Source organism: Geotrypetes seraphini, chromosome 1 (assembly GCF_902459505.1).
Source record: "Geotrypetes seraphini chromosome 1, aGeoSer1.1, whole genome shotgun sequence".
Taxonomy (NCBI): domain Eukaryota; kingdom Metazoa; phylum Chordata; class Amphibia; order Gymnophiona; family Dermophiidae; genus Geotrypetes; species Geotrypetes seraphini.
The window spans coordinates 466,986,500-467,012,845 of NC_047084.1; the positions used below are offsets into that span (position 1 = coordinate 466,986,500).

Below are 26,346 nucleotides of genomic sequence, written 5' to 3' on the forward strand. Positions count from 1 at the left end.
CCAAATATCTTAACCCCTCCTCTTTTACCTCCAGAAGATTCACCTACCTTCAGATAACCTTCTCCCAAATTACCCACCTTAACACCTTCCAATTAAACAAATACCATAAATAGATTGTAACCTACCCTCTCTAACTGAATTCCATATGTATTTTTCATACAGTTCTTCACTGTCAGTTTAATTTCCATCCTATAAGTTCACATAGAATTTTTCTTTTTTCAACCATCTTTATTTTCTCTTCTTTATTAATTTCCAGGTACTTTAGTTAGATTGTGAGCCTTCGGGACAGTAAGGGAATTTTTTAAGTACCTTCTTACTTCTCATTTATAATCTTAATGTATATTTTCTTCAAACCGCTTAGAACCTAAAGGATATAGCGGTATATAAGAAATAAATTACATTACATTACATTACATTCATTCAACGTACAACATCAGAGTTCCACGGTACTGATGTTTCAAGTTTATAAAAAAATTTGATATACCACCTTATCATGTATTTCAAGGTGGTTGTACAATTAGAAATTAGGGTAATACAAATAGTATATCAAAACAATTAACAACAAACAAAACATCTGGACAATTTATAAAAAGACTAAACAAACAGGTGGAAAAGGGAGAACTACAATGTAATGTTAAGGAAAGAGAAGATGTTGGGAGAAAAACAAGAGGGCGGGATAACAACATGTAAGTCCAAAAGAAATGGACCCCAAAAAGTTTTAAAATTCTTATAAGGACAGTCAAAGCACCCTTAAAAAGTAACGTCTTAAGAGAAGACTTCAAAATTCTCGAGTGTTGTTGTCTCTCTTAACGAGTTCGGGGCTGAATTCCAAAGGGTGGGAGCAACCAATGAGAAGATAGTATTTCTCCTAGTATTTATATGGCTTAGTGATGGAATGACTAGTAAATTTTAATCAGAGGATCGAAGAGAGCATGATGAAGTGTGTGGAATCAAAAGTCTATTGATAAAATTCAGGCTGAGCTGTTTTTCTAGTTTTAAAAGTCAACAGTGCTAAGTACAATGATGTTCAGACCTGATGGACACTTTCAATGCTCAATGTCAAGGCAAGCAGAGACTTCCTTGATGCCAATGCATTTCTAGTGTCCAATGCAGCTTCAGGGACCACGGGAACCTATGTCTCTGTCAATGAACCGGATTTGTGGGCGCTAAAATATTTCTGCACTGCTCTTCACAACTTTTAACGGTTCTTTTTGAAATATGGCAGGAGAGTTTGCAAAACAATATTCTACCTCCGTTTCCTGCTTTTCTAAAGCATAAGATCTGCCATCTGATGTGAGATAGAAGACTAGGGCTGAATAATACATTATTATTTAAAAGAAGATTAGAACTATCTCTGAGAAATTTCTGAAATAGAAACAGAAAACCATCATGCTGATGTGCGTGATGTAGGAAGAGACTCAAAAGATGTCTGCTCAAATTGTAGGCCATTTTAAATTAAGGGAAAAAAAAAACAATAGAAGCTTCCTTTGGATTCTTGCCAAGTGCAGGCTTAGAGGCCCTTCATACACTGCAGGAGAGCACTGCACTCTGGATCCATGCAGAAGATGTCACCAGTAAGTGTGCCTGCGTATCCCCTGCTTATTGATGAAGAAAGGCCAATCTAGGCCATTGGAAGTACACAATAAATAGATCTACTCCTTGCTGCTCACTCCCCAGGATAAGTGGTGATCTTTCCCCAAGTCTATTTAATTAATCATCATTTATGGACTTTTCCTCAGGAATTTATCCAAACCCCTTTAGAACTCAATAACTCTAGACACCTTAATCCTCTTGCAACAAATTCCACAGCTTTTAATTCTATTCTATTGTATTCTATTTGGGGGCATTTATAAAACACTCACCCCTCTTCTACGAAACCGTGATAGCAGTTTTTAGCGCGGTGAGCCGTTGCGCCGTGGGTTTTCCTAAAGTGGCACTCACGAAGCTCCACATTGTATACTAAAACCGGGACTCGTCGGAGAGCTCGGCGCAACAAATCCACGCCAAGCTCCCGCCCCAAATCCCTCTGCCAAGCCTCTAATACAAAAGAAAAGTCTCGAAGAGGGCCCAAATATTTAAACTTTTAAAGCAGCGTTGACATCATTTAAGCTTTCAATCATTGACACATATGCAGTGATTAGGCAGTGGGTTTTCCTCATAGAGCTCCTATAAGCGTCGGGAGCAGCGCGGGCCATTCAGCGCGGCTCTTTGCACTACAAACTGCTAGCGCAGTTTCGTAGAAGAGGGGGTAAATCCCAGAACTAGTCCAAAGAGGTGTACAAACACATTTTATACAATAGAAAACAGTTAATATAATCTACAAAGAGATATTAGTACATAAGATGCATTTAAAAACCAAATGCCTCTGAACTAGATAAGCTTTCAGGTGTTTTTGAAACAGCAAATAAGACGGCTGTTGCTTGATAACAGTAGGCAGCTTGAAAGAGGAATGAAACCTCCAACATTTTCTTAAATTGTACACTATTAAAAGCAAGAAAAGTGAGCAATAATTTGCTTGTCATATGAGATCATTTAGGGCTCCTTTTAGTAGCGGTTTTAGCGTGCGCTTATCGCGTGCTACATTGCCACGCGCTACACGCTAACACCTCCATAGAGCTGGCGTTAGTATTTTTTGTGTAGTGTGGGGTTAGCGTGCGCTAAAAACGCAAGCACAGCTTAGTAAAAGGAGCCCTTGGTCTACGAGGGGGTGCTGAAAAGTTCTCAGCCCCACCAACCAACTTTCTAAATTCCGAGCGTTATTTTGCTACTGTAACTGAGAAGACTGCTATCTTATTTCATTAAGTGCCAATTTGCAGAAATGGCATTCTATGTTTTGACATTGTTTCAGATCATTGAGTAAACCATATCCCCGTAATTTTCTTCTTGTTTGGCCGAGAACTTTTCAGCACCCCCTCATACAAGGAACTTAATTTAGTCAAATGAAGTAGTACTAATTCATCGATCATCTTAAAAACACATTATGCAAGTTTAAAAGTAATTCTTGCCTCGACCAGGAGCCAAAGAAGTTTTATGAGTAAAGGAGGAGCTCTTAGATTTACATACTACCTTGGCTGCTGTATTTTGAGGAATTTGAATTTTCTTAAATAACGTAACTAAAACGCCAGAATATAATGAATTGCAATAGTCTGTGGTAAAATCAAACCATGAACTAACAATCTAACATGATTTTCGTACAAATAAGATACAAATAATAAAAGTAATTGTGAATTGAATGAAAAAATACTTTTTCTAATTTGTTTTAAACGCACTACCTGTTAGTTTCATGGAATGTCCCTGTCTTACTACTTTTCAAAGGATAAATAACCGTTTCCTATTTAACTGTTCTACCCAGTTGACTTTTCTTCAAGCAGAAAAGTCTTAACCTGACCCTTTTCTTCATAAGGGAATCATTCTCTCCGCTTTACGCTTTTCCTGCTCTTCTCTAATTCTGATATATCTTCTTTGAGGTGGAGAAACTGCACACAACAGAGGCATTATGATATTCCTAGTGCTATTCTCCATTCCTTTTCTGAGCTCTAAGGAAACTATTCTGTCTTGGCACTCTCAATTGAATTTATGTGACTGATGTATCCTGCTTTCAAAGAATAACTGCAGCTACAGGGTAAGCAGAAAAGTTTGGACACTGCAGCCATAGAGTAAGAAGGAGGGTCCAACCTCTCAATGCTTTTGATACTACAGAGGAAGGCGGAGGGTACCAGCCTGTCTGATAACTGACTGCAGTAATTTCCTTATTACACCTTTAATCCTTATTCAGAATAGACTCACCTGCTCCACTTTAATCTCAAACTCCCCATGAATCTTCTTCCCTCTGAAGAGTTTGGCCCTGTAGAAAAGAAGTTGTGAAAGAAGTCAAACAGCTGTTGCTGATATCATAGTTTTCATAGTTTATTTAAAATTTGATTACATGCCTATCAAAAGTACAATATTAATTTTTTTAAAAAGGGGTACAACAGTTTAAAACACAAATATCTTCAAACTAAGGACAAACCATTCAGATTATACATGGAAAGGGGGGAGGAACTACAATAGAGTTATGAAGGGAAACATATAAGGAACAAACAGGACATATAAGGAATGGGAAAATAGCACAGGACGAGACGAGTAGCTAATACGTCAAAAGTACCTTTAGAAAGAAAGAAGTATCTAGAGTTCAAAGGCATCTTTGAATAAATAACATTTTAAGGCACCTTTGAATTTCTCTAAATTGGTTTCGGATCTAATGTGTAAAGATAAAGAATTCCAGATTGTGGGAACTTGTCCCTCTCCAAATAGCTTTCCTTTACCAGCCAACAGGCTTGACACATGGAGGGGCATAATCGAAAGGAACGTCTAAGTCCGTTTTCGTCTAAGATGAAAATCGTCTAAGTATATGTCCTGCCGATCTGATCATCCAAGTCGCTAAATCGTCCATCTTTATACCACATTTTCATCCAAGTCAAAAACCCCTGTTGGACGTGGGAGGGGTCTGCAAAGTGATAGACTGAACACCCAGACATGGCACCTAAATAGTGGGGTACCTTACAGGGCACTGCTGTGAACTTCACAAAAAGGGTGCCATGTCATCATCTCACTACAGCTCCCTTGTAGGTCACGGTGAGCCCCCCAAACCACCTCCAGAATCCCCTAGATCCACTTATCTACCACCCTAATAGCCCTTATGGCTGCAGGAGCCACTTATATACCAGTGCAAAAGGGTTTTGGGGGTGTATAGGGGAGTACACATGTTTCAGTAACAATGCAGTGATTACAGGGGCTTATGGGCATGGGGCCTCCTCTCCATGGATACCTAACCCACCCCCAAGACGACTCAAGCCGCCTCTGTGCAGGACGACTAGGCTTTCCTATGCCAGGCTGCCAGGTGATGATGGTCTGGAGGCTGAATTTTAAAGGTGTGATTATGATTTTTATGGGGTTGGGGGGGGTCGATGATTACTGGGGTAGTGTGTGGGGTTCTGTATTATGTGTTTGCAGTGCTTATCTGATGACTTCAGGTGGGTTTTTGTGACCTAGACCTTGTTTTAAATGGTCTAAGTCACAACGTCCAAGTTCCGTCGATCCTGTGTTGTATAACTTTCGGTTATACATGCAGTATGACTAAGTCTAAGCCGGCCCACGTCCCGCCCAAATCCTGCCCTCGACACTCCTCCTGACACGCCCCATTTAGCTATGGTCGTTCAGCGGCACTATGAAGGCCTAGGTCGTTTAGAAATACGCCCAAAACCCGGTTTGATTATTGGCACTCGGACGTCTTTCGTTTATGATCATCCAAGTGCCGACTTAGGCTGGTTTTTGGGCGTTTTTCTCTTTCGATTATGAGCCCCATGGTATCTCTATGCTTCAGTTTGAAATCTAACCCTTTTTGAGGGCTCTCAAACTTCCACTCATAGACATACGATGTCACACCAAACTAAAAGACCTAGAGAATTGGTAGATGATCTGACTTCTCCACCCCCACCCTCGTTATTAATTGCCTTCCATGTTGTAGAATGCACACATCACCTCTCCAATTACATTGTATGTTCCTGGAAAAAAAGATCATTAACCCTGTCAGACTCTCCAGATTACAACTGGTCAAAATGGATTTAAATTTCTCTTCATATTTATATATTCTGAAACAATACTATTGAGATTCAAATATTTTTACAGCTGGCTTTTGATGGGAACATTTTCTTTAAATAGCAGCACCAAAAACAATGACTGTAACACTGATTACCACAGTCCTCTTTGACAGAAGTCTTAGGGCTCCTTTTACAAAGGTGCGTTAGGGCCTTAACGTGCGGAATAGCGCACGCTAAATTGACGCGCACACTAGCCGCTACCGCCTCCTTTTAAGCAGGCGGTAGTTTTTCGGCTAGCGCGCACTATCGCGCGCGGTAATCTTGTGCGTGCGCTAAAAACGCTAGCGCACCTTCGTAAAAGGAGCCCTTAGTTCTGGAATGATGCTAATACTATTATGGTGGACACAAGACTTTAGCTCCATGGCATCCCCAGATAAAGTGCTCGAACATTTTATCCACCACCCTACCACATACATGCATGGGGGTGAAGACTAGGGTGGCAGAATGGCTGTGTGCCTTACGCCTATTACCTCCCTTTCTCTTCCCCACCAGCCAGAGTGAATACAAATTGATGAATGAATTTTTAAAAAATAATTTTTAATTGGATTTTTTATTTAAATCAGATTTTTTTTTTTTTTTTTTAAATACAATGCTTTTCTGAAGAAAAATCTATCTACACATAAGATACATTATAGTCCAAAAGTTATTAGGATTAGAGGCTTCCTCAGGATATGTTCTGAAATCTGTGCTCATTATAAGTTGCTCTTTAGCTTTAACTCCATGTCTATTCTTCCAATTCAGCTGCTAAAGTCTCTTTTTTTCTCTCATATTATTATTATTGTGGAACTTAGGGCTCCTTTTACGAAGGCGCGTTAGGGCCTTAACGCGTGCAATAACGCACGCTAAAATGCCACGCGCTAGCCGCTACCGCCTCCTATAGCGCACGCTAATCCGGTGCGTGCGCTAAAAACGCTAGCGCACCTTTGTAAAGGGAGCCCTTAATTCATTAAACCCATACACAATGTACCTATAACCCTCAATTAATTTAATATGCTTTAATTTGATCATTTGTAATCCACTTTACCCAACGAATTCTATGAGCATCAGTGCTGTTACCGCCATGGCCGGCGCTAAAAGTCACACTACGGTTTTGTAAAAAGAAGGGGTAAAACAATTACATCAATTATCAGAATACAATCAATTAAGAATTATACTAATAGCAAAATTCACTTCCTTTGTCATAGCTATCTTTTCAAAATTAATAAAATTATACAAAGAAATAAAGGTAAATGCTACAAAGGAATGAAATCTAACCAGATACTCTTTTCTCAGTTCTATTTTACAAAAGGCTAAATACCCAGATAGTTCTGAAAACAGCCTAAGTTTTTAAAAGTCACCAAACCACGCCTGACCTATGCCGTCCTATCTTTCAAGAATGTTAGGTTAGTGATCAATCGGTATTCCATGTTTTCTATATAGGGTGTTTATCTTTGGAATGCCTTATCTTTAGAGGTTAGAACTTTGCTTGGGGTGTTACAGTTCAGGAAGCACTTGAAAACCATTCTTTTTGAACATGCTTACCAGTGAACTGTAGGACCGGATTAAATAGCTGTTTCTTAACTGCATGATTTTTTGTTTTTATTATGCAATATGATTGATGATTTGTGATATTATTGTTTCATTTTTATTGTGTATGTTTTTACTGTAACCCGCTCAGAACTGTGGATGATGCGAGTAAAGAGAAATTAGGTCTTACCTGATAATTTTCTTTCCATTAGTCCTTCACACTATTACAGACCAGTAGAATAGTTATTTGCATTGACCAGTAGGTGGAGACAGAAACACAATGAAGAGCTGCCTGATATAGGTCCCCTCAGACCCCACAGCTGCTCAGTATTTTCAAAAACAAGCAGAGGGAACTCAGGAATCAAGAGCCAGATAACCTTTCTACTCAACCCATGCTCTGAATACCCCCCCCCCCCCACACACACACACACACTTCTGTCATTTAACTTCTTGTAATTATGCCTTACAACACCTCCTTAAACGTTTACATTCATGGAAAGACAGCTGAATATCTCTTCAAAGACCAAACAGTGAGATTCTCTAGACCCACTGAGGGAAGGCCCCTGGAATAGTGTGAAGGAATAATGGAAATAAATTTATCAGGAAAGACCTAATTTCTCTTTCAATAGCATCCTTCCCATTTTTCCAGACAAGTGGGTTGTTTCAAAGCAGACCTCATTAAGGGAAGGAAACAAGAGCTGCTGCCCGCAACACCAACGCCCAAATTGTGCATCCAAACAAGCCACCACATCAGTTTAATAATGTTTAACAAAAGAATGGAGTGACGACCAAGTGGTCGCTCTACAGATCTTGGCCGACAATAAGAGAGCTGCTTCTGCCCACAATGATGCCAGGGATCTAGTGGAATATGCCCGCAACAGTCTCGGAGCCTGACACCCAGAAAGCAAATATGCTGATACCCTCATCCTCCGAGTCCCTGTCTGATGGAGCATCATAGTGCAGCATAGCATCTGCTTTCATGGAGGATGCACTGAGTCTCCAGAGAGGACTGTGCACTGGTCCGCTCATCTCCAGACTTGACTGGCAGATTTCTGACTTGTGCATAAGCCTGCCAGAGGAGATTAATGAACTTTGGAGGTAAAGGCCTGAGAGGAAAAGTGACCTTTTCTTGTGCTGCGAAGCAGCTATGCCTTTATGGTGAACAGAACTGCTGTCTCGGGGTTCCAGAAGGTGTTTCAAGCCCTCTGACAAAACCATCTGCTGTTCTCCAGCCCTAGAGGCCTGTGAAGGGGCTAAGCTCAAAGCTCCCATTCCTTGCATCCCATGCCATGCAACACATGGCTCAAGGGCCCTCTTCAGCCGCCCATCCAGTGCAAATTAGAAAATGAAACAGTGACTGTTACTCGTGGCTAGCTGTGGGTAGCCGCGGGAAACCTGCAGGAACAGGGGAGAAAAAAGACTGGTTGCCGTGGGTACGGGGACAAGGCCATTCACTGCCCTGTGGAGCAATGAATGGCCTTGTTCCTGTAGTGAAGTATCTGCCGTGAGTTTCCTCCATGCCCTCCTCGGCGCGATTGCGTGTCTAGAAGCCCCATCTCACCATCGCGGGTGTAGCAACAGCCCCCCCCCTCGTGAGTCCAACATCCCCTCTCCCTCCCTATCGCCGGTCCAACAGCCCCCCACCCTCTCACCCTCCTTCCCTCCCGATGGCGGATGGCAATAAAAAAAAACCCAAACAAACCTGCAGCTGGAAGTTATATTGGAAGGAGGGACTTGGCAGAAAGAAGGTTCCGATCCGAGCAGCCTTGCGTCACATGTGCAGGAAGCTTCTGTTCCAACAGGCTGGTGTGCCCACTCCTGGAGACGCAAAGGGGCCGACCCAGGAGTCACACTCACAGGTTTGTTTGGTTTTTGGTTTTTTTTGTCATCCACCATCGAGAGGGAGGGTGCGAGAGTTGGGGGCTGTTGGACCAGTGATAGGGAGGGAGGGGTGCTCTGTATTATTTGTGTTTCTAAAATGACAATTGTACAGAATATTGTTTATTTTTATACTTTAATAAAATAAGTTCAATATAAAATAATAACTATTCGAGGCTTGTGTGGATGAGATCAGATGGTTTGCGGGGATGGGGTGGGGATGGGAACTGAGCTCGTAGGGACAGGGCAAAGATGGGGACCAAGCTCACAGGGACGGGGCGAGGACAGGGACTGAGCTTGCAGAGATGGAGTGGAGACAGGGACAATTTTTTTTCCCCGTGTCATTCTCTAGTGCAAATAAAGCATGATATAGGGGTATTAGAATCTGAGGACTCCATCCCTAACAATTTTAAGGCAAAAAGAAGTATTTTAAGAAAGTGTGAGAACTTAGAAAAAAAATTGGAAAATCCAAAATGGCCACTATGGAAGCTTTTGGATGGGGGGAAAAATGGCTTTAAATGGTTCAGGGCTGACCAATAGGATTTTAGGGGGGGGGACAAAGTCATAGCTGCAGAAATAGTCAAAGACCACCCACCACGATTTTCCCAAAGACTGTCACAGCCTGTACTCAAAGACCATGTGCTGGGAAAAAGATGCTGCAGCCAGCTTCAGCTCCATGAAAGAGTAGCTAGATATGGAGGGATTTTCTGCCTCAAGCTGCTGATCAGCTGCCATGCCAAGATCTTTGGGCTGCCAGTCGGACCTTCCTCCACCCTGCTGGGCCGCAACAAACGCCAAAATGAGAAGAAGGCAAAACCTCAGCCAGCACCATGAGCGCCCTGACGGACACTATTGATGCCTAACAGCCTGCACTCAAGTTCCTGATCAAGTCAAGGAAGCGAGCAAATGCTAAAGGCCTGGAACTCTGTGCTCCACAAATTTTCAGCAGGTAGTTGCACAGGTCCCCAAAGGAGTCACCTGCCAGCTGTAGACAAAGTCTGCTCCTTTCCAAACAGGCACAGCAGTTCCTTGAGCCGCGTACAAACTGTGAAGAACCGAAAAAAAATGAAAAACACTGCAAAATAATAAAGAAATAAAGGGAGCAGATCAGCATGACACCTTCATGCTTGCCTGCAGAATGAACTGAAGGGGGTAGCAGATACTGGGGAGATAGAGGAGGAGCTGAAAAGATGTGATTGACATCTTCTACAGAATGCTCATGAGAGGCCTGGACATCCCTATGGTTCAGCATACCATCCCTATTGCACTGGAACCGGTTATATGGGGTTTTCTCTACCTCCATCTGCTGGTAGAAGAGGATAACACCCACTCATTCAGGATGGTACAGCCCCGGAGTAGAGAGTGATATGGGGACAAAGATTCAATCCTCGTCCCCTCACCGTTCCCACATTTTCATCCCCGTCCCCTCACCACCCCGCAGTCTTAATTTTCTTCTCTGCATCTCCTCATTCCAGTGGCGTAGTAAGGGGGTAGGGGGGCAAACCCCCCCCGAGAGCCCTCTTGGTTTAGGCGCCATCACCTTTATGCCACCCCATGCCACACTAACACCCTCCTCTGTACCTCTTTAAATCTTTGCCAACGTGAGCAACTTCTCTGACCTGTTGCTCGTGCCGGCTTGACTCCTCTCTGAAATCACTTCCTGGTCGCAGGGCCAGGAAGTTACATCAGAAGGAAAGCTAGCACAGGCACGAGCAGCAGGCCGGAGAAGCTGCTCATGCTGGCAAAGATTTAAAGAGGTAAATGGGGAAGGGAGGACACAAGTGTGGCGTGGAGGGGGAGGCATAGAAGGAGTGTGGGGGTTGCAGGAGCATGGGGGGTGGAGAGGAGGGCGCGGGGTGCACCATCACCCTGAGTGCCTCCAACCCTCACTATGCCACTGACCACTCAAAACAGAAAGATGATTTTATTACATTACATTAGTGTTTTCTATCATGCCAATATCTTTCAGTTCTAGGCGGTTTACAAAAAGAGTTGGCCTGGGCATTCCCAGGGAGATTACAGAGTTGATAGATAGAGCTTACATGAACTGAAGACTAGCATGAACAATGGGTTTTGGGGGAGAATATATAAGGTTTTTGTTAGCTCATTTGACAAATTTTTTGAAAATCATGTAATTTTATGGGCCTAAAGCATTGCAAATAAACATTTTAAGCCTAGAGAGTGTGTGTGTGGGGTGGGGTGGGGGTGGAGTTCTAACTCATTTTGATTGAAAGAACATCAATAAAAGTACAACTTGTGATGCATGCTAGGTTCTGCATTGCACATAGAAAACCAAAGATCAGCTCAATACTAGTGATATTTCAGGCCAGCACTCCCAAAAATTTTAGTTCTTATTCAGTTCACAAAATTGCAAGAAATAAAGCAAGAAATTATTTTTTTTTTTTTATTGTGAGAAAAACATACATAATTGCAAACTTATCAAGTACAGCCCTCTGAATATCACACGCAAATAACTTAGGGTCTCTTTTACAAAGCCATGGAAGTGATGCTGCCACTGTAAACGCAATGAAGCCCATAGAAAGTGAAGAGTTTGGGTGCATTTACTGCAACAGCATCGCTACCGCGGCTTTGTATAAGAGTGTTTTTCTCTCAGTAATTTCCAGGAACCTTGAAACTTATACAGGCAATTCTAAAATTAACCTATCGCACTTGGCTTATTGCCTTTTCAGTGAGAAACCAAACAGCCCAAACAAACAAAGCAATTCTTACTCCAAAATAACTGCTAATCAATACCTGTTAATCACTAGCTCTTAACTCTGTTTATTCCACTCAAGTTGTACCATCTTTTAATCATTGTAAACCGTATAGAACTTCACGGTCCTGCGGTATATAAACTTTTATTATTTATATCAACATCCACTATAACTGTTCAAGTTATAGTGTTTACAAGCTACTAAACAAATTGCATTAATACAGATTGTTTCTACATAGACATTCAATGCTATCAGAATAACTGGCCTCTTTCACTCAAACAGACCCTCACCAAGCAAGGGATATGCATCTAGAAACTAAAAACAGAAATACGTAGACAAAAGTTAAACTGAATAGCCAAGAAACTAGACTCTGCATACAATGCAACATCACAAAAACAATGACTCATGTCCCCTAATACTGTGCAAAATATAAAGATAGCAGATGTAAATTTGAAAAAAAAAAACCTGACAAATAACAATCTTCACTTTACAAATTAAATCAAAAAATGGAAAATAAGATATTGCCATTTTTCAAAAAGCTTTCAGAGGCTAGAACTTCCTTCCTCAGGTCAGTACAGTATACTGCTGTTACAGTATCCAGTCCTGACCTCAGGAAGGGGGTTTTGGTCTCTGAAAGTTAGTTTAAAAATGTATTAAAATTAGTTCAATGAAAAGATGACCTTATTTCCATTTTCTTTTTATAAATGTTTATCAATACAGCTACAATACTACTTCCATTGCCCCAGGTATGTTAGATCAGTGTTCTTCAACCTTTTTACACCCGTGGACCGGCAGAAATAAAAGAATTATTTTGTGGACCGGCAAACTACTAGGGCTAAAATTAAAAAACCCCGTTTACGCCCCATCTCCGCGAGCTCGGTCCCCGCAAACCATCTGATCCCATCTGTACAAGCCGCAATTATGATTTTATATTGAACGTATTTTATTAAAGTATAAAAAGAAACAATATTCTGAACAATTGTGATTTTATAAATACAAATATACAGAGTACGGACCAACAAAACCCCTGTCTCCCCTCCCCTTCACATATATCCCCTCTACTATCAAGAAAACTGAACAAGCCAAGTTATTATAGAATGCTACATAGAAATATCATGCTAACAGAATACTGCAGTCCCCAGTTATGTCTCTAGCAGGATATATATTTCAAATCTGATATATTCTAATGACAAAATAGAAATAAAATTATTTTTTTCTACCTTTTGTTGTCTCTGGTTTCTGCTTTCATCTTCTTTTCACTCTTTTCCTTCCAGCATCTGCCCATTCCATCCAATGTCTGCCCTCTCCCCCTTCCATATGTATCTGACTTCTTTCTATGCTCCTCTTCCCTGTCCATCCAGCCTGTTCCTCCTCCTTTTTACATCATTCATTCCAGCTTCACTGCCTTCTTCATTTTTATCTCTCCTACACCAGATCTAGCATCTTTATCCCTCTCTCATTTCTCTGCTGACCCCCTTTCCAGCATCAATATCTCTCTACTTTCTCATTCCTCTCTCTCCCCTTTCCCTCATCTGATCTCTCCATTCCACCCTGACCCCTTCCCCTCCTGTAATCTCCCTGCCAGCTGTTTCCTTCCTTTTTTCTTTCTCCCTTCCCTCCTTCCTTTTTTTCCCTTCTCCCTTCCCTCCTCCCTCTATCCAACATTAACTCTCTTCCCATCCCTTTCCCTTCTCCCCCCTCCCAGCAGCATCTCTCCTTCTTCTCCCTTCCCTCCTCTCTCTATCCAACATTAACTCTCTTCCCATCCCTTTCCCTCCTCCCCTTCCAGCAGCATCTCTCCTTCTCCCTTCCCTCCTCCCTCTATCCAACATTAACTCTCTTCCCATCCCTTTCCCTCCTCCCCTCCCAGCAGCATCTCTCCTTCTAACTCTCTCCAAGTCCAGTAACAGCTCTCCCTTTATCCAGCAGCTTCCCTGCCTCCTACAGTGGCTTCCTCCCCTTCCAGCAGCTCTCAGTACTTGCCTGCAGGAAGTTGCCGGTAAATCACTGCCCTGGCAAGTAGGAGAGCTGGTGGGAGGGGAGACAGCCACAGTGAAGGCTCCCCAGGATCTTGCTCGCACACGCTGACATCTCCCTCCACCTGCACCTGTATCTGCAGCTCTCTCCATTCTACTCGCGACTTTCCCGCGGCCCTCTTCAGCAACTCGGCAGAGGCGGCGATCAAGACAGGCTGCCAACATCGGGACCTTCACTCTCTGAGTCCCGCCTATTTTGTTTAAACTTCCTGTTTCCTAACAGGCGAGACTCAGAGAGGGAAAGCTCCGATGTTGGCAGCCTGTCTTAATCGCCTGAGGCTGGGAGGAACATTAGTCAGGAGGAACATTAGTCGGGAGGAACCGCAGTCAGCAGGAAATTTAACTGCCGACTGGATCTCGCCGGCCCTGTGCGGACTGGCAGAAATTTTCTGCGGACCGACACCGGTCCGCAGACCGGTGGTTGAAGAACTGTGTGTTAGATAGATTTTGAGCCCACCGGAACAGAAAGGGAAAATGCTTGAGTACCTGATTGTAAACCGCTTAGATAACCTTGACAGGTGGTATATATACATCTATCTATCTATCTTTATTCTATCTAAACCAACAAAACAAAATATTTTTTCTACCTTTTGTCATCTCTGGATTCTGCTTTTCTAATGTTCACTTCATTTTCTTCTTTCCAACCAGCATCTGCCATCTCTCCCTTCCATCCTGTGTCTGCCCTCTCTCTTCCTTCCATATGGCATCTTTCCTATTTCTATGCCCCTTACATAAATTGTCTACCCTCTCCCCATTTCATCTAACCTATGCTCCTTCTCTCCTTTATACATCATTCATTTAAGCTTCACGCCTCACCATTTTTCTTTCTCCTCTGTCTCCACCCCTTCCCCCATGCTGACATATCTTTCTCTTCTTTCTTTCTCTCCTCCCCCTGACATCTCTATCTCCTTCCCTTCTCTTCCCTCACCCCTGGCATCTCTTTCTTCTCCCCCTCGGTGCTCTGGATGGCAGGCAGGCAGCCAGGCTGGCTGGTTGGATTGCTGGCTGGCAACCCTCCCTATTCTACTCTGCTCTCCTTCCCTGCAATGCCATCCATTCATCCCTCCCTCCCCCTTTGGTACAACCCAGACCCTCCTCCCTCAGTACAACCCAGACCCAACCCCCCTCCTCCCCCTCGCGGTTCAGCCCTGATCCAAGCCCTTTCTCCCCCTCCTCCTGAAATACAGCCCTAAACTGACTTGACCTGGCCTCCTCATCCCCCCCTCCCCTTGCATGCCCTACTTTAACATCCCTGGTGGTCTAGGGGCCTCTTCAGGGACAGGAAAGAACCCAACTCTTTCCTGCCCCTACTGCAATAGTCACCACCACCACTCAAAGAGTTCCAAGATGGCTGCCAAGACTCGCGAAGTCTCGCAAGGCTGCCACATGAAGTCTCAACAGCCATCTTGAAACTCTTCGAGCGGCGACAGAGACTATTTCAGTGGCAAAGGCAATAAAGATTTGAGTTCTTTCCTGCCCCCAAAGAAACCCCTAGACCACCAGGGATGTTAAAAAGGTGGGGCACGAGAGGACCATCCTGAGTCCCCATTGTCACGATATTACTGTGGCAGCAGTTCCCTTTCCGATGGCACTACCGCAGGATGGTCTACCGCTACCAAGGTAACACCAGGCAAATTGCTTCAGGTTTCTCCATTACCATGTCAATTACCACGGTGATCACAGAATTACCATGGTAACAATTACCGTGTCACTCTCTACCCTAGACAACAAGGATTCTTTTAAGTGGGCTTTTGAGGTGGGTCTTTACTATTAATTAATGGCATTTCTTTTCTTATTTGTTTTATATATATTGTACACCGCTTATATTTCCGTGTATAGTGAAATGCCAAGTTATCAAATAAATTAACCTGTAAACCTGTATTATCTTTACCCTCTTTCAAGAACATCCAGTTAGTGTCAGATTTCAATTTTGTAAACATCTGAAAGGAAATCTTTTCACTCAAGATTTTGCTGCTGCTTAGAGAAATGTTTTATAAAGATGCTGATGTTTGCTGTTTGATTACCGTATTTGAATAACTTCAGTTTAATCTATCACTTCATTTGAACTATTGAAGTCCATTTCATTTGTTTTATTTTGATTTAGGGGTCCTTTTACGAAGCCACGTTAGCGACTTTATCGCATGCACCTTTTTAGCGTGCGCTAACCCCCCGCGCTAGCCGCAAAACTACCACCTGCTCAAGAGGAGGCGGTAGCAGCTAGCACGGCTGGCAGATTAGCGTGCGCTATTACGTGCGTTAAACCGCTAATGCGGCTTCGTAAAAGGAGCCCTTAATGTTTTGTTATGATGTTTGTGATTTTGTGATCTGCCTGGAGTTGCAGGTTAGTGCAGAACAGATTCATCCAGATCCATGACCAGTTTTTCCCTGTCCTTGCCAAAGAAGAGATAGTCCTTAAAGCTTTACTGCTATCTACTGGCTATTTTGAGAGCAATTTCATTCAAGAAAATTAATTATATTAAAATGTTAATCTGGAATGAGTACTTGGTTAAGGTTCTCCTTCACACAGAGATCATAGTCTACATAACTGAATTATAGAATGTTCTTTAAACAAATTATGTTATATGGAAATAGAGCATTCCTGAGGACTGGCTGTGGTAAGGCTAGTGCAGCTCCAGTAACAACCTGCAAAAAAAAAAAACCACTTGTAGTGAAGCAAAACTGCAAGGTATGTCACTAGATGTTGCAGGGCCACACCCCAGAAGCAGCATGTTAGTTCCATGCTGGAGTTAACCCTAGAAAAGACAGAAGTACCATGGATTGCTAATAAGACCCAAAAGATTAACCCTAAAAGGACCCTGGCCTCCACATCAGCTATCAAACCCAGAGTCTCACGCTGGACTCTTAAGTTCATATTCCTAAATTTGCTTTCTTTCAGCTATGTTACCTACATCAAACCATCTTTGATGGCCATGCCTGTGCCACAGTCATCTAAACCTGTGTTAATCTCTTACTTGGAATACTATAATCTGCTCTAAACTGGGATCCCAAATCAATTTATCTAGCACTTGAAATTTATACTGAATGCAGTGACTCAAATGATGTTAAAAGTAAACAAATTAAAAAACAAAGGGGTGGCAAACCACAAAAGTCAAATCGCAAATGCAAGGGGTAGAAAAGCCACAAATAACCACGATGAGAACAGGAGTCCAAAATGAAGTCACTTTATTAAAAACACTATATGAAAAATGAAGCAGCAAAATCCAGATGAATGGATGTACTAAGGACCCTAGAGTTAGAGAATGACACGGTGACAAAATTCATCACCGTTCCCGTCCCCGCAGATAACCGCGGGAAATAATCCCATGTCATTTTCTAGTGTCTATTTCAACCTCGGTCCTTCTACACCAGCATTCTTCAAAGCAAAGCTTGCGGGTCAGTGGTTGTGCCCAATTATACTCTGATTCTTCCCTCTCTCCTTAAAGAATGACATGAAGATGGTTTCCCACGGTTATCCGCGGGGACGGGAACGGTGATAAATTTTGTCACCGTGTCATTCTCTACCTAGAGTAAACAAATTTACAGGAACCACACATTGATCCTAAAATCTTTATACTGGCTCTCTAAATGTTATTGGGCCAAGTTTAAAATCCTGATTATCAGAGATGTCAAGGATGGCTCATTCCAAAATTGGAGATTTACCATTGCTATGCTGGAGATTTTAGGCCAATGAGTAAGGTTTCTCTCCCAGGCCCCAGATATGTCTTAAACCAATTCTAACATATGTACATTCTAAAAACTGACATTATAATCAATAAATAGATAGGGTTACCAGATGTCTGGGAAAACCTCAACATGTCCTCTTTTTAGAGGACTATCCGGGTGCCCGGATGGATTTTCAAAACGCAGCTCGGGGCTGCATCTGGAAAGCCTCCAAGCATGCTTGGATGCAACACGATGATGTCATCACATCACATCTGTGCATGCTCGGAGGCCCTCAAGACACGGGCCGGAATTGGGGAATTGGGGAAGAAGAGATGAGGTTTGTGGAGGGGCGGAATAGGGCAGGGTTGGGGCCAGAACAGGGTGGGGCTGGGAGCAGAATGGGGTGGGGCCACCTGTCCTCTTCTTTTTCATGAACAACTCTGGTAGCCCTAAGTATGATCACCCTCTTCAAACCTAAACCCTGACTCACCCAAAGCTGGGAATGGACAAATGGCTCTCCCCCTTGACCCAAAACGCTCTCCACATAACACTTGCTGTTTCTTTCTTTTTAAGTAGCTTTATTCCTCCAGCTAGCTGAAGAAACAAAGTTTTCCTAATAGACTTTTTTTCTAAAATTCTGCAGGGCCTGAGGAGGTCAAACCACCTAAATTTCCTCTCCCGCAGCAAAGGCCCTGCATGGACCTGTGCCAGCAAGTCCCGCAAGGTGAAGCTTATGGGCTAAAGCTTGTGGGTAGAAGGCTGCAAGCATTCCCAGCTCTACAGAATATATCAGGACTACCTAACCTACTTTATAGCAACCAGACCAACCTCGTCAACTGCTGGAGAAAAAGAAATACTGAAGGTTTCCAGCAGGTACCAGCTAATATACAGGTGATGTCACTGGAACAGTTCAGTATCTCTACCTCCATCTGCAGGTTGGGAAGGGACACAACCCACTGGCATGGACTGACCTAGCAGGATTTAAAGGAAGTAATATATTCATAATATTCTCAGTGAATATGTGGAGTAATCTGTGACATTATATCTAACTATGGCTACTCCAGGGAACTTGGAAAAATCAAGGCAGATCAGTTTTAGAGATATTTCAAAAAAATATGCTAGCAATGAATATCTAATTGGAAAAGGGTGGATGTTACTTTCAAGATACTGCAGAATGTGACTTAGAATGATCTTGGCTCTTTGTGAATCATCCAGCACAGTGTGAAGAATCTATTCAGCATTACTAGCACATCCACCCACATACACAGCCACTTGTTATAGGTTTGCTTCTTGTCTCTCTCTTCCTGGGTGAGGGGGGGATTGTCTTGATTTCTCTCCTCTCTCCCTGTTCCACATCTCTGCATTTTGTCTTGGTCTCCTTGTTGTTCCACAGCCTGTCTCAGCCCTTCCCAATCACTCTTCTTCTGTTAACGAAGATGTTAATAATCATACAACTCATCCCAAGGCATTCTGCTCTCATTACTATGAGTATCACCAATAGCAATTTGACACTGCATCTTCTGATTCTATCTGTTGCCCTGAGCTGGCCCCTAAAATCCATCATAATCCAATGTTAATCCAGCATGCCTGATTCTTATTCATGAAAAACAGAGATACCAAGAAATAGAAACTGGGGATGGGTATAAAATACCCCAAGGTAATTAATAACTCTCAGGAATATGAGATATTAAATACAATTATTGAAATGAGACAAAATAGCAATAGCTGGAAAGTTTTATATACCAATGCCCATAGTATGGGAAACAAAATTCCAGATCTAGAGGCTGCAATGGCAGAAACTGAATTGGATTTAGTAGCGGTCATAGAGTCGTGGTTCACGGAGAACCACAATTGGGATGTAGTTATACCTGGCTATAATCTATTCACAAGGGATAGGGTAGGTAAAAAGGGTGGAGGAGTGGCGTTGTATGTTAAGAATAATATTAAAGTGACAGAATTGCAAGACAGAGGAGGTAAATCAGAAGCACTATGTGTTAAACTGGAAAGAAGGAACAGAAAATATATTTACATTACTGTGATATACAAGCCTCCTTCACAGTCAGAAGAAATGGACAAAGATTTAATTGAAGACATTAACAAGATAGCTAGGAAAGGGGAAATACTACTGGTAAGTGATTTTAATATGCCGGACGTTGATAGGATCATCCCAGCTGTGGATCTTCTGGAAGCAAGGAGACCTTGGATATGCTATAGGAAGAATTGTTCTGGCAATTAGAAATGGAACCCACACGGGATAGAACTATTTTGGACTTGGTGCTTACAAATGGGGGAAGGTGGGAGAGGAGAGATATGATAGAGATATTTAAATATCTACATGGCATAAATACACGAGGTGAGTCTTTTTCAAATGAAGGATAACTCCAGAAGGAGAGGGCATAGGTTGATGTTAAGAGGTGATAGACTCAGAAGTAATGTAAGAAAATAATTCTTTACAGAAAGGATGGAATAGTCTCCCAATGGAGATGGTGGAAATGAAGACTATCTGAATTCAAGACAGCATAGAACAAGCATGTGGGATCTCTTGGAGGATGGGCAGACTGGATAGGCCATTTAGCCTTTATCTGTGGCGAACCAGCACGATGGAGGGGAGAATAAAATGCAGCTGGCTCCTTGAAATCCAAAGGGATTCACACAGGGCCCCCACAGACTGCGCACAAGCCTCTAATAAATCAGAAGGTAAGCAGGCTCCCAGGGGAATGGACCCCTAGCCTCGAAGTAACACAAAGCAAGTTGGCTCATCAGGTATACCAGAGGGTTGCCCTGCGAGTTGCAGTCCGTCCTCACGGAGACTGCATTCTCTCCCAGGGAGAATAGCCCCAAATATGGGGTCCTCTGGCACCAAAGCCTCCCGAAAACAGAGTAAAAAGACTCAAAAATAATAAAAACCAAACTGAGCAGATCAGAACACCTCAGGATTCATTGTTAGGTTACTCACTCCTTAGTGCTCTTCCAGAACACTCAGATCTAGCAATCAATTTCTCTTGAATATTCCCTCCCTATGTCACCTTTTTTATGACACCACCAGAAAAAAGATTTTCTCAGTTAAAGCTCCAACAATTTGGAATTCACTACCACTGTTTCCGCGGGAAGAGACCCTTATTGACAAATTTAAAATTAATTTTAAAACATTTTTATTCAAAGATGCCTTTGATTTGTAACTGTCCAACCAAAGAACAACAATGAAGGAAGAGCATATCCCTCCCATTGTTTTGACCTTTTAATCTCACTATCCTATTGCAAATTGTATTTATCCCCCCCCCTTTCCAAATGTATCTATGTTTTTGTCATTGTTCATGTCTTAGTCATGTCACCCTGATGATTTTATGATTTTATATTTTTCTTTTGTACACCACTTAGACAATTTTTTAAGCGGTACATCAAATTTTTAATAAACTTGAAAGAAACTTCTCAGTTCGCATGTAGAAGGAAAAACTAAACAGGTTGCTATTCTCTACTGATGAAGGAGGATCTAAAAGATGTGATTGACATCCTTCTGCAAGTGGTTCACAAGCATGGATTGATCACCTAATGTACAGACTCCTGTGTATACCGTATATAACAGAATAATGGTTATCATGTCACTCTCTAATTTACCATCCAGTTTCCCACATTTTACTGCATCTATCTATAGCTTTCCATTACTTTCCCTCACCTCAGCTCTCCTATTCCCATTCCTCTTATTCCCCAGTCTTTGTCTAGCTTTATCCTCTCCCCATTCCATTCAGTATCTCCCTTCTTCTCTTTGCCTCCTTGAATCCAGTATCTACCCTCTTCTTCCCCCCATACATGCAGCTCTCCCCTCTCTACCACCTTTCTATCTGGCATATTCCCCCTCTTCCCACCCCTTCCAGCCACCATTTTCCCTCTCTTCTCTCCCCTCATTTCAATGCAACATCTCACTCAACCTTTCCAGCAAGTGTCATCTTCCTCTCTCTACCCCTTTCCAGCCAGAGTTTCTCTCTTCCTTCTTTCACCCAGCAACTCCCCTCTAGTTGCTTTTTCCATACAGCACATCCCTTTTACTCTCCACATTTTACATCTAGCGTTTCTCCTATCTTTCTCTTCCCCCCCTTTCAAGCCAGCGCCGCCCTCCTCTTTATACTCTTGCAGCCAATGTCTCTTCCTTTTCCAACCCCACCAGCGTCCTCCTCCTCTCACTGTATCCTGCTTGCAGCCAACTTATCTATTCTCTTTGAACTCACTTTCCTTTGACCACTACTTCTTCTCTTTAAAAACAGCAGCAGCAGCAGCAGCAGCAATTTTTAGGAAAGGGCATGCTTTCACAGGCATGGCTGCCATTTTGCTGGTCCATCCCCCTTCAGAACAGGAAATTGAAGTTGGCAAAGGCGTGAACAGCAGAGCCAGCAGCTGCGCCCACAAAGGGTTCTGCACTTGTTTCACTTAGCTGTTGCTGCTAGCTATTAGAAGCAGCAGTGGAGGTGATAGCGAGAGAGAGGTAAGAAAAAACACGGGCAGGGCTTTCCCCAAGCCTCTTATACCAGGCGCCTATGATGTCATCAGATGCTGTGTATGTCTCTGGACTTAACAAAACAAAGTTCTGGATCAGTCAAAGTCAGGACCTGTAAACAAATAACTCTTGACCATCCAGTGATCATACTTGCTTGAGAGACGAATAAAGACCCAATAGTAGCACTGGAAGTAAACAGATGGATTGGAAGGCCATGGAGATTATATTGGAGGGCAGAAAAATCTTTTTGTCAAATACTTTTTATCTAATCCAATAAATCCCACATATTTTTTCATATGATCTGGAGTTTATACCAGAGGGTCCTACTGACCATTCTCCTCCTCAAAGGAGAATTCATTTGTCCACCTTATGTTACTATGTATTGTTAGTTGAATATGTTTACTACAGTAATCGTCTTTTGCCTATCTTCGGCTTATTCTTGCTGAACACCATATTGGATGATTTTTTTTCAATAAGCTGAGAAATAAAACCTAATAAATACATAAATGAGCAAGAATTACATATGAGAAGTAATGCTTTTATTTTTGTTTCATTATTGGGAAATATTGGAAGGACTAAAATATGAGATTGTAGTTGTGTCTGTTTGTGGGGAGAAATTGGCACAAAGCATATCAAAATGTTCATTTTATTGATAAATATTATTACCGTACATGTAATTAAAACCTTAAGGTTTTTTCTGACAGGGGGAACAAATGTGCTGTGAATTCAGCAGGTTCTCTGGCTGTAAAAGAGACTGCCTAGTACAGTATTCTTCACAGTAAGACCCAGGAGCCAGTGGCTGCCCCCATGAACCCCCTAACTGCAGCTCCTCAACTTTTTCATCAATAAACACTCTTTACCCACCTTCTTCAGGCCAACTGCTTTTGCAACAGCTGTTTTGTTTTCTTAAGACAACACAGAGGATGACTCTCAGTGAGCTATTCTTACAAGAAAGAACAATTCAAATGCCATGCTGCTCAAAACAAAAGAAGACAAGCCACCTGTTCCGGAGGTGGCACTGGCAGCAAGCGTTTGGCAAATGATGTAAAAAATTAACAAACTGGAGAGAAAGCTGGCTTGGAAATGGGGATAGAATAATGGAGGTAACTAGGGATGGGAGTAGAAACTGACTAGGAGAAAATTGGGGGGGGGAGCATACAACGAGGGGTAAAGAGAGAGAGAGAATGTTGGTCAACTCTTTTTTTTTTCCCTGAAAATTTATTGAAGATTTTCAAAAATACAGAAATATAAAAATTAAACAAAACAGATCAACTATAAATGGGTACAATAATTAAGGCAGAAGAATTCTAGAAATATATAAAAATATGTATACAATAATATTGTCAAAGGGTTCTTGTGATAATCAAATAGAGGAAGGGGAGGAAAGTAATGAAAAAAGGGGAAAAGGAAAGAAGGGGAAAGGAGAGAGTGATAAAGAAATATTGGGGGGAAGGAGAGGGGATCTTAAATCAAGGGAAGGAAAAATGGAAGAGGGAGAGGAGAAAAAGAAGAAGAGATCCCCCAGAGGCCAGAGAGAAAAGAGGAAAAGAGCTGAAAAGGAAAGCAGTATTATTATATATAGGGATGTTGACTTCTTAATGAGAGTCCAAATAATCTGTGAAAGCAGTTTAGTGAGGTTCAAGAGCACATCGTCAGCATAAGCTGATAGTTTGTATTCCTGTTTATCGTATACAATACCTGAGATGCGCACATCGGAATTAATGGCTAAAAGAAGAGGTTCAAGAGCTAGATTAAAAAGATAGGGCGAAAGGGGACAGCCCTGGCGGGTACCTCTTTGTAATGAGAAGGGAGCCGGTAACATATTATTTGTGATAATGGAGGCTTTGGGAGATGAATACAATATCCTAACATAGTCTATAAATTTAGATGGGATTCCAAACCAGGACATTGTGCTAAACAAATGAGACAGTTCTACCCTATCAAACGCCTTTTCTGCGTCAAGAGAAAGGGCTATACATGGGACGTATGCAGTGCGAGCAATAGAGGCGAGATGAAAGAAAAGCCGAGTATTATCCGTAATAAGTCTACCTGACATAAAACCAACTTGATAAGCAGAGATAAGCGAGCCTATAGAATGTTGAAGTCTGGAAGAAAGAACAGTAGCATAAATTTTGTAGTCCATATTCAGTAACGAAATTGGTTGATAATTTGAAATTTGTTGAGAATCTTTATGTGGTTTTGGAATTACTGTGATAATGGCGTCTAAAAAGTGACTCTTAGATATTTTTTGAGAGGTCAGCGAGTTAAATAGGATGGTAAGAACCGGTGACAAGTTAGTTTTAAAGAGTTTATAGAATTCAGCAGTAATGCCATCTGATCCAGGCGATTTTCCAGAAGAGAGGCTTTGTATAGCTAATAAAATCTCTGAGTCTTCAATTTGAGATTGTAAGACCTTTATATCTGCCTCTAGTAGAGAGGGTGGCTGCAAAGACGCTAAAGAAGTCTTCTGAACCGGACTGATGGTTCCTGTTCTCAACTGTGTAAAGTTGGGTATAATATGAATGAAAAACTGCAGAGATATCAGAGTGCGAGGAAAGAAGTGTTCCCGAAGGGGTCTTGAGGAAATCTGTACTTTGACTCGCTTTCTTTTGAGATAATTAGCAAGCAGTTTGCTGCTTTTGTTCATTTCTACATAATATTTGATAGAAGTAGCAAAAATATCTTGTTGCGCAGCCATACTGGCTAATTTGTTAAATGAGTATTTGAGTTTATAAATTTCAGGTAAGAGAGCTTTATCATTGGAACGGAAGAGCTCCTGTTCTCTGGATTTGAGTTGAAGCTCAATATCTTGTTGTTTCATATTAATTTGATTCAGTTTGTATGCATGGCATGAGATGAGTTCACCTCTGAGAGAAACTTTGAATGCTTCCCTGATAGTCAAGGGGTCCATCGAATCTGTTATTGAAATGGAAGAATTCAGTGATAAATTTATCAATCTGTTGCTTGACAGATTCATCTGTTAACAGATGGTTAGGAAGACGCCAAAGAGGAGATCTAGGAGAAGTCAGAAATGACCATTTCAAGTCAATAGATATGGAGGCATGGTCTGAGATAACAATAGAATTGATAGTCGAGCGTTCTAAATTAGGGATTAGTGAGGAGGAAATAAGAAAATAGTCAATTCTCGAGTAACTATCATGTGGAGAAGAGAAGTAAGAATATTCCCTAGCGTCCGGGTGTTGTAATCTCCAAGGCTCTGCAAGATCGTGGAGGGGCATAATCAATAGGTCATATAAAAGCTCTATGCATCGGCGGCGTAAGATGTCCAGGGAAATGTGTCGATAATGGAAAGATGTCCAAATCATTCGATTATCGGCACGAAAGATGTCCAACATAAACACGTCCACATGCGCTATACCGAAGCTTTACCTACCAAAATGATGACCGTCCAAACAAGACGTACATCTATTTTCACCATGATCCGCTGGACGACTTGTAGTCATATAGCGCTCTTTATCTATTAGTTGTCCTGGCAAATGTCCTACTGATGTCACACTGTCCCCAATAACGTCCTGCATGCCCATATATAAACCTCCACGTAGAAGTGCGACCCTTGTGGGTGTAGTAGGCGTGTGAGGAGTTAGGAGAGTGGTAAGAGTTTGGAGGATAGTTTAGTTTATATTGATTACTGAGTGGGATTGAGTGTTTGGAGAGTATTTCTGTGAGTGTGTGTGTGAGAGCAAGTGAGAGCGAGTGTAAGGGAGACAGACAGGAGAGACAGTGGGAGTGATTGTGGGAGTGAGAGATCGTGTAGTGAGGAAGGGCGTGCTACGAAGAGTGTGTGTCCACCAGGGTGAGTGTGGGAGAGGGTGTGTGAGTGTGTGTGAGAGAGCTTGTGTGAGTGCATGCGGGTGTGATGGTGGAAAGAAGGGAGCCAAACTACTCCCTAGGGGAGACCGAGTCCCTGGTGGAGCTCTGCCTCCAGTATGAGGCACGGTTGTTTGGCTACAATGGTAGAAGACCACCCCGCAATGTCGTCATGTGGGCCTGGTCCAGAATACATGACACCTTGCATAGGTGAGAACCCCCCAGTACCTATCACTGTGTAGCCAGTGTGTCCTAGTCTCTAAACCTGTCACCTATTGCTCCCACCCCCATCTTTCAAGGAACTGCTTGCTTATTCTGTGTTCCATAAAAAACAAAATATATATATATATACTAGTGTTTTAGCCCATTACAATAACAGGTGCTAGCGTAGATGTCTGTCTGTCTGGGTTTTTTTTAATTTGTCTCTCTCTCCTTGGACACTGACTGTCTGTCATTCTTTTTGTCTGTGTCTCTCCCTGGCCCCCTGTCTGTCTATCTTTATTTCTATCTCTATCCTCTTCCCTCAATCCTGCATGTGCCCTTTTTTCTTTCTCCTCCCCACTTCCTTCCAATGTCTGCTCCCCCTGTCCCTC

General features: G+C 42.3%; 1 protein-coding gene across 1 annotated transcript in view; it reads right to left on the reverse strand.

Annotated features, from left to right (window-relative positions):
- The window catches only part of SYN1 (synapsin I), a 299,454-nt gene that overhangs the window by 233,412 nt on the left and 39,696 nt on the right, over positions 1-26,346 (reverse strand). Inside the window, 1 exon segment of the mRNA XM_033924145.1 lies at positions 3,787-3,844. Coding sequence (XP_033780036.1) covers positions 3,787-3,844 — 58 coding nt within the window.